The sequence below is a fragment of the Schistosoma mansoni genome (assembly GCF_000237925.1).
Source record: "Schistosoma mansoni, WGS project CABG00000000 data, supercontig 0149, strain Puerto Rico, whole genome shotgun sequence".
NCBI lineage: Eukaryota > Metazoa > Platyhelminthes > Trematoda > Strigeidida > Schistosomatidae > Schistosoma > Schistosoma mansoni.
The window spans coordinates 516114-525918 of record NW_017386046.1 but is presented as its reverse complement, the minus strand read 5'-3'; the positions used below and the strand labels follow the sequence as shown (position 1 = coordinate 525918).

At 35.9% G+C, this 9805-nt stretch overlaps 2 protein-coding genes across 2 annotated transcripts; one reads left to right on the top strand and one right to left on the bottom strand.

Annotated features, from left to right (window-relative positions):
• Positions 1-166: 166 nt before the first annotated feature.
• On the bottom strand, positions 167-6912 carry Smp_076450 (hypothetical protein; the record flags this gene model as incomplete). The annotated part of the gene is made up of 5 exons (XM_018799154.1): positions 6871-6912; positions 5513-5647; positions 4454-5474; positions 2733-2892; positions 167-684 (listed from the first exon to the last, which is right to left on the bottom strand). Exons 2-5 carry the CDS (start codon positions 5515-5517, stop codon positions 167-169), a joined length of 1704 nt encoding a protein of 567 aa, XP_018646646.1. The 5' UTR covers positions 5518-5647; positions 6871-6912.
• A 1539-nt stretch (positions 6913-8451) lies between these two features.
• On the top strand, positions 8452-8905 carry Smp_076460 (hypothetical protein; the record flags this gene model as incomplete). Its single annotated transcript, XM_018799142.1, has 2 exons — positions 8452-8553; positions 8693-8905. The coding sequence occupies 2 exons, from the start codon at positions 8452-8454 to the stop codon at positions 8903-8905; spliced, it is 315 nt and encodes a 104-aa protein (XP_018646645.1).
• Between the last annotated feature and the right edge of the window lie 900 nt (positions 8906-9805).

Below are 9805 nucleotides of genomic sequence, written 5' to 3'. Positions count from 1 at the left end.
ACATTTACAAGTTTAAAGGATGGAGTCTTTTATCTGTGACTCCTTACATCTGCCCGTTGTACATGTGAACTTTCGAGAAACCAGCTATTCGTATATACATTTTTATTCTCATAAGAGTTAGAAATTTCTAAATTACCACATTTTTTACAGCTGTACATGAGAAATTTTATCGTTTTCGCTTTAACGATAGTTTTTCCGCCACATGCAAACCACCTACAGCAGGTGGTCTAACGATATCCAACTTTTGTGCGATTTGAGGAGGGCCTTCAAAGTTTTCATTTCGAATTTTCGCGTCAATAATAAGTTGATTAAGAAGAGCTTTTGCACAATGTGGTTTTATACCCAACTTTGCTTGTCCCATTGCCCATTTGTCACATGCTCTGATCATTGGAAATATGAGATGATGAACTATGAAATCTTTTAATCTAAAACTTATAGTTGCACTTATTGGTTCTGTCGTTTTTGTCTTCTTTTCTTTGATATTTGTACTTGAACTTTCTTTTATAACTGAACAACTTGAAAGATGTGATACAATTGATTCTAAGGGAACTTTAATCGCCCGAGACATTTCAGCATAAACTTCGTGATCTTCAATTCTGAGAGCATGAAATGGTCTGACGATTGCAGCCATACAACTACAAAGCAATTCATCCAGTTGATCAGATGGTATATTCTGTTTACTACCTATAACATAATAAATGAAAAAAACATTTATTTAGTTTATATTTGATATTCATAGTTAAACCCGTATTGTCTACTGATTTTTCACCGAATCGTATCAAAAGCGTTGGCATGTGCTTCTTATTCGTGTTTGAAGGTTACCGAATTGAAACATTAAATGGACCAGAGTCTTTGAAACGAATTGAAGTATCATTGTACGCAGCATATATGTGATCAACCTGGACCTAGTGTACCTAAATTTATAGGTCAACATCTTTAACACGTTGAGCTGACATTTTAGTTTATGTTAATGATTATCACCTGACTCGTAGTGTTACTGTCTTCAAAAATTGTCATCACATTTGAACTAAACAAGTTTATTTATTATCTTACTTATTAGAATTTTCCTAACTGATGACCGTAGCGTGTAATTTCTTCAGACGGTGGATTTCTAACTTAGCAGTTTGTCTACCATAACAACCAATTCTATGCAATAAATACAATGTAGACAGATCGTTCCTTTCGGCACTAGTTTCTCAAAGACCGACAGGTCTCGCATATATTAGCAGTTGAGACTGAAAGGTCAAAATATCTTTGGTAGTGCGATTGCTTATTATCTACTTAGTGGTGGACATAGCGTCAAAATTTTGAAATAACTTTGTATTGATTGTGTTTCGCAAAATCCATCATTATTGCAAGACAAACCAGATACATTTATCAAAAAGTACTATTTTTAGTCTTGCACTAACCTGGTGATCCCAGTTCTTAATACTTTGTCAGATAACATATTTAATGCTACCAGTTACTTTCCTTTTAACCAATCCATTGTCTATGGTTGTTAATACCTAAATTTTCGCGCTAGTTTTACGTTCCTAGAAGTATATTTCCGGAGATTCCCCAATAAAATATTCATATTAGTTATCATAAATAATAAACCGTACGAGCATTCCTTATTTCTAGTTTTATTCACTTTTTTACCGATTTCCACTGACGAAGACTTTTCTGTTGATTTGATATAAGATATATACATCCGTTCGTTACATAATTCATACTATTGTTTCTAGATTATAAGCAGCTGAAGAGAATCTGCAAAATAAATGGATGTGTATTATTCTGCTATGATTGTTGTCATTGCTTTATTCAAATCAAAAAGATTTGATCAGTATTATGGACTAGATTATACGATATTGATCATTGCCAAATAAAATCAACTACAGCTCAAACAACAACATACTAACTTTACTGATAACAGTACCGGGTGACGAATTTTAATCACTGAGTAGGGGACAGTCCCTTCAAGATTACTGTCGTGGTAGAGAGAGTATCGAAAAAAAGTTTAACTCTTGGGACTAATTCACGGACTAACGTTATTTATACTTCTATTGTATAACTAGTAAATAACTATCGTATTCCTATATATCCCTTTATTGTAAGCCAACAATGTGCCTACTGACTATTGTTATGTGTTTTACTGTTTCATAATTATTGTTAATGAATTATGTACTGTTCTCTGTGACTTATGATACGATTAAATGGGAAGTATGATTTTATATTCGGGGTGCGTTGTGGGCTTGTAACTTATGTACAGAGTCTAATAGGTATTTGAGATATGTACTCGGTGATTGAAATATGATAGAAGCTAAGGTGTAGACTTTTCTTCCAGATTCACAGTTGAGAATAGAGAAAGGCGTGTGGATAGATGGGTTAACAGTAGTCAAGCCTACGTCAGCTTAAGGTTGACTGCGTCAGTCAGGACGTATGATTGCTCAAGACTAAGGACGTTAGACTACAGACGAAATAGCGGACGCGAGGCGAAGAAATTATAACGGGAATTCTGACTGACAAATTTAGCACGTGATGTCGATTAGTGTTGCAAAACAACAATGACATATATGCCTTATCAGCGAGTGCTAACTAGCATTAAAATAGATCTGGAGACTCTGACCAACTGCCTATAACATAACACAAGAAGATGGATACATCTTTCTGGTTAGAAGTAGACCATCTAAAAGACATAACAATAAAATATATTGACGTACTGCTCATAATTATCATACTAAACGTAAACTAACCTTTTCCTGACCGATCTATTATAGCAATCACTGCATCCGTAATCATTTGTAGGTACCAGTGCGGTGAGTTAAAAATTGATGACCTAAACATATTCTCATAAGCGGTCAGAAAACGTCCAGTCCATATAACAGCATCATAGAATCCAGTTATACTCATTACCTATAGAATTAAAAGGAGTATCATTAACTTCAATGAATAATAAGTGAGTGCTTTATTTTTAAAAATGTCATAAAACACCGCATGCACTAATCCGATAAAGGATACATTTTCAGTCACATACCCTTAAATTACCCTGCCGTGTAGCTTCACATGTTGTTAATTTTCAATAATCCGGCGTACAATGTAATGACGAACTTATGAAACAAAGGTTTATAAGGACTGAGTAATAACAGAGGTAGTTGCGTCATAATAACGTACATATATTCAGGAAATACTGACATTATCTCGTCAGAATTATACGGCGCTAGATCATCGGTAGTTAGCATCAAAAATTATAGCGACATCTAAATATTTACCTTAATAATGCAATCATTTGTTCCTTGATTGCTTTTTATGAAATTTATCTTCTTGTTCCTCCCTCCATACTAGTTTTTCTTCACACTTATTGGAAGCTTGGTAGTTTGAATAGTGACACTATTGTACAGGCTTTTAAGCTATTGTATCCGCCTTGCTTTTTTATGAACATGTAACGAGGATCAGTTAAGTCTTACAGAATATAGTTAACAATAATGGCTGGGAAGCCATTTTAATTTTATGTATGGTACGTAGTATTGGCAAATTTAGTATAAAACTAAGACTAGATAATTTGATCGCTTGGAAAATAAGTGCTGAGTGAGTGGTTTAAGACAAATGTATTATTGGGTAACAGGAATTTCGTTTTCATTTAGCAATGACCTAAGCATCCACGAATTTATCGTTTTTTCTTGATAGTGACTTTAAGATCCAATATTTAATTATAGACGGGACCAGAAACTAATTTGACGGAACTAGGTAAAGGAAATTCACAAATAGTGCCTTATTTCAAGGCTACAAAGCAAGATTATTGAAAGTAAAATATAAGGAATCCTGACGGTATCCGGCAAATAATTCCTTCTGAACATCTCGGGTGTGACAAGCAAATAAACTGATGACAACGAGTTACACTAACAGAGACGAACGAGATATGTACTGTTGATATTTTGTAACCTTAACGGTGAAAATACATGCTTGAATAACCGACAAAAAACCTAAAGATTTATGCTAGTTATTTAGATGTACGTACATTCCAATTTTTTCTAACAGGGATTTTCTCACCTTACCTTGTTCACTTTGATCCTGTTATGGAAGATGACCATTATAACTAAGTTTTTGCGTGAATTCCACTTCATCATGGTGTTCTGAAGTAGGACAACTTTAAAGGATGAACTAGTATGTTAGGTTATACGATGTTCTTTTCTGTAAATCTGTACCTATCGCTGCAGTGAAACGAGCTACAAAATCAAACTGGAAAGTCCGCATCAGCACTTAAACTACCTTTACTATAGAATATACAGGTTGTGACAACACGAATTTGACTTACTTATCAAATTTACATTATTAAGCTAGTTTTAGTCTGATCGCCAATTTACATCACGAAAAAGCAACTTGTGGCTCTAAACGTCATTATATAAGCTTTATACTAATGGAGAAAACCAACAGAAACTCCATGTAATCAAATAACTGTCAAAATACGAAAACATACCTCATACATCGGGCAAGTGAAACCACACAACCATATATATGATTGTGGAAAATTCTTAAGCAACGTACGATCCATAGCAGCTTGAAACCACAGTTGCAGTAGTAAGGTATAAATTTTCTCATATAAACAGACATTAGCGTTATTTGGTTTTAGACTACTTGCCAAGCAACTTCTCAAACGTTTCAATATGAAAGGTGACTGTCGTAAACTGAAAATCAATGGTTCCAGCAAAGAATTATGGGAGTCAGAATTTCCAAGTAGTTGTTTCAACAAACTCAGGTTAGAAAGAATTTTTTTGAAGGAACCTGTTTGCAAATTATCTTGAAAACATGAAGGCAATTGACGTGGTTTGTCTCTAGGATTAACTTTGACTTCATCAACTTTGACAGGTTGCACTGGAGGTTCATCGAATTCAATACAACAGTCAGATAGGTTATACGCTTCTTTATACTTACAAGACATTAAGATTCCTGCATTGCTAGATATTGCACTTGAAAATATAAGATCTAATAGTGTTCTTGAAGTAGGTGGTGTAAAATAAGGCCTATTCTTTACCTGATTATAGAGAATATGGCGCAATATATTTGGCACAGTTGGATGATCCAAAATAGTCTCATCTATGACTATGGAATTCTGGACACAGAACAAAGGTGAAGGTTTGCAACCTTGATTATGTACCCACTCTGCACAAGCATAAAAAGTGAATGCTAACATACAATATGACCATGATAAAAGTGAAGGCAGATTCGTTTTTTGTTGCTTGACTTTTTCACATAATTTTGGGAATACAGAACGATTTAATTCTTTTATAGTTGTCCAAATATCTTCACTTTCTAAGTCTGACCGATCACAGTTTCTCAAAACGCTTAATTCCAATAAGCATAGACACAGTGTAAAAATACACAAAAGTGGGTTAGAGATTTCTGACGAAGCTTCTAAGCCTTCCAGTAATAAGAATTTGATTTGTTTTCTTAATACCATGGGAATCCTCATGAAAACTAACTGTAACTGCCTGACTTTGCTAATAAATGGTGCTATAGGATTAGTATTTGGAATTACATCATCCAGGCTGTTGCGGATTTCGGTCAAAGTTGAAGAAACGCTGGTCCGATCTCTGAATGGAATCACATTAAAAAAGTCCATTAAAATGACCGATGGGGTCCTCCTTTCACCATTAACCGTGACTGAGTGATCCTGAAAGAAAAAAAAGAGTGGGACGAAAACGAGTTCCCGGTTATGTAACAAAATACCTTCAAACGAATTAACTAATGTTTTATAAAGTGGCTCCATTAAAGCAATTTGGAAATACCGACTCATAATAGTTGGTTAGGTGACCACTATTTTGCAGTTTCAGTGATATATAAAGCACTGAGTCTTATGTTTGTTAAAATTCTAATGGTATGCCCAGTTAAAGTAAAACGGAACCTAGTATTGATTCAAGATATCACACATCATATCAGAATGATGACAAAATCAACCAAAATTAGACAACTATAAGAACAATTAGGAAGAGAATAGCAAGCGGATGGGAGGAGCGAATGAGCAAGAAGCGATTAAAATGAAGGGTATGTGTATGTGACATCCAAAGCAGCTAATTTAACACACGTATGTATGGTAAATGTAATAATTCAGATCTAATAATTGATAGTGATGATCGGAGCTTTTTTTCATTGAGATACGGTCTACGAAGATTTATGGATCCATTGAATATGTACATTTCTAAGGCTGCTCACTTTAAAATTTTCCTAAACCAGGAATGCGAATAGGGTAAAAATTTCAGTCAATTCGTATTCCTAGTCTATATATCAGCCTTTTGGTAGTGACCGAGTGGTCACTATACTCTAGTTCAATTAGAAGTGCCACCATTTTGAACTCAACCACAGATAAAAAGTAATTTTAGTTTTATCTGTCTCCAGATGACTACTGAAACAGTGGAATTACAAGGCATTCCTACTCTTGTTATTAAAATTCATGCGTGTTTAGTAGACATCTAGTGACCTAACAAACATGCACGCTATTTTTCATAACTGTTCACATAGTTAATCAAATACTTCAATAAGGGTTACTAACTATTTAACAAATGTTTGTCACCGCGGTAACAAACATTGATTTTGACTGAATATCATGATTTTTTCTCGGAATCAATCACTTTTGTTACCATAAAATGTGAATTAAGTTTTCTTAAACCTACTCTATCAAAATATACAATTTACAAAGCAAGAATACATTGGTCTGATACTGATTTTGGTCAATGTGTATTGACATAAAAGTGGTTTAAACCACATTTTTTCCGAATAATGTGAAATGAAAATTTGTCAGAATGATATAAATATGTATGTTATTACTCATCCTTTGTAAATTTTATAGACTGGTAGATAAACAATCATGGTGTGGTAACAAAATTCACTAGAACTAACCATGTGATCACGGTAACGCTTAAGTGGTATCGTCCGCTGACTGAGGTTACTGAGCAGTTGAAGGTCAAAATGTCGTAAAACGATTAGGGCGTCACCTCGGCAATGAGTAAGATTTTGCAGAAGCGGTCAAATCCAGACAATTATAGATTTGATTTGACTTCGGTCACACTATGTCTGGTAATGCCCATCCTGCAAGTAGCGAAAGCGATACCATCGTAATGATGCATGATATAGGACGAACCTCCAATGATATTATTATGTTATCGCGACGATTTACCAGTCGGGAAAATTTTGAGACCTGATTTAAAGAAGCACATAAGGTAAGAGGACCTGTGTGATTGATAATTATTTTCATAATATACCTACACTAAGTATGTCATGTAAGTATGTAAAAAGAACAATGATGACCCAACTCTTAAGTATTTGTGGTGGTAAATGAATCCCCAAAATCAATAGCTCTGTAAGTCTTCGACATTTGATTCTGATCGCATTAGTTTTAATAGACACATCTAGCTGAAGGTGCTCGATCATACATCCGCACCAGATCACGACTGGATACGCCGTACTTCATATCTTCTATCGATATATCGATAGCCTATCAAATATATCATCGAATCTGTCCGCTTCTTACTTGATATCTCACTAGGTTGGTACATTTCGATTATAAAAGGTGTATTAATTGTAAAACTCCAAATACATGTAGTATCTTTATATTTTTCGTCAAATATGTTTGTATTTATGGACGTAAACAAAATACATCAGAATCAGATGCTTGTCTTCAGGATGTAGATGATGATAGCGATCGACATTCTTTATAAGAGCATACACCTAACGCATTACCACAACCTAGATAAAGAAGACGACATCGGTCCCTACGTATGCTTCATTCCAAATGAATTTATCCTTCAAGTCAAAATATTGACACTACCAATCTGAATTTTGGGTCCCTTCAGTAACTGGTGAGCTAGAAGTAACCTCTATTAAATTCATGCAGAACCATCCTTGCACATCTGTAGATCCTTCGAGACGGTAGTTGTCGTCGAGTGAACGATTATACTTAAGACCGTTTCTACTGAGTAATAAGCCAGCTCGTAGCATACGACATCTGGTTTGTTGGAAGTTCCACAAACAGCTTACCAAGGACGATATCGCCAAAAATGCCTCCACAGTTGTACCCAGATTGTTAAACTCGCATTCTAATTAATTGAGTTTAGACACTAAAAATACCAACGAGATTTTACAGCGCGTCCAGCCAAACACTGAAGTAAAAGTATTCGATGAAAACGGGAACATATCTATGATTTGATTCGGTTGCAGGAGGCAAACAGTTATCTACCATGAGTTTCCAGAGGTAGTATGTTTTGACACAACTTATCAGACGAACAAAGTCGGGTAATTAAAGAATAGCAAGAAAGTTATCTCAAAGTTTTCCACTGTTCCAGTAAGTGGTTACCGATAATCTTGGGCAAGGGCACACAGTTATGTATGCTCCTTGCAGGCAACAACAACAAGATGGTGTTGTAAGACTACTCGAATACTTCAAAGGCAGTGTGCGGTACTCTTGATACATTTGCTTTCGTTATGGATTCGTCAGTGACGGACATTTCTGTGGTACAGTCTAAGCACCGTCATGCCAGCATAATACTTTGTTCATTCCCTGTCTTACGAGCATTTTTCAAGAAGGTAAGTATTAACTGTACAAATTAATTGCTGTGGTTCATGGATCCTGATGTTCCTAAATACTTGAAATATCCTATAAAAACCAGGCGATCTAACATGTGAGCTTCGCTTTTCATAATGCGTTATATTTATATTCACTCAGAAGTACGAGTACCTGAGATCCCTTTTTCAACTTGCCTATGGTTACATAAGAAACCGCTGGATTGCTCGGAAATCAATGTGGGCTAGCTGTTGCCAGCGACATGTGCTAAGCCTGAGCAACCATACGAACAATCGTGTGGAAAGTGCTCGAAAACATTTAAAAGAATGTCTCAAAAGAAGTGGTCCTCTTCCACTGACGTTCTGGAAAATCTGAAGCACGACAAATACTGGCCTGCAATTACGTCCATACGATGCTACAAAGTATCTTCGACGTTTTCCAAAGCTTGAGGTAAAAAAATGTAGTTAAATGTATGATTAATTTCAGGTACAAAGGTCACTACTGACTTTTAAATGAGCCCACAACCTTCATAGCTGAAATTGCAGCCGTAAATTATAGACGTGTTACGAGAATGAGACACCTAGTAATACCAGGAGAATACATCCTCTGCTGCGTCAAGGGCATGATGCATGTTATTGATAGTTCACGTGCCCTATGTACTTTTGATCGTTTCAATGACTACATGTCGCTGTGTGGTCATATTTTGTATGCACATTCCAAAGATTTCATTCGTGGGGGTATGTGTTCTTTTGTCTCTAAAAGCATCGTAGATTTACTTCGACATAGCAGCTGATGGACAAGGAACTACACAGTGGACGACCTGTCAAGCTTTACAGGGAGTCAGGATCCTCTTGAGAAGGTCACTGACAACTACCACTCAATCCATGTTCTTAGTGAGCCTCTGGCCAATAAACCTATCCGCTCATGTCCGGAAGCATCGGGGGACTTATGTATACAAGTTGTGAGTTCAATCACTGACCATGGCTATGCTTCTTGATCACAAGAAGTTTTAATGTCCTCACTTCGTTAGTTTTTCAGAAATTCATTTATATGGTCATCAACTTGTTCTTACAGAGTTGCGGCAGGGTAAGTGTACTGTGCAGTCTTGTGTGGCTGTGAAACGTAACGATACTGGTTCGCGTTGATATGTAACAATTACCAGCTTGGCGCGCACACAATTAGTCGTCCAGACCGCTTACCAAATACTGCAATCCTGAACCTGGTGTGTTAAACTACTAGGTCAAATCCTGTACTGTTGTACTGCCTAGAAATCAC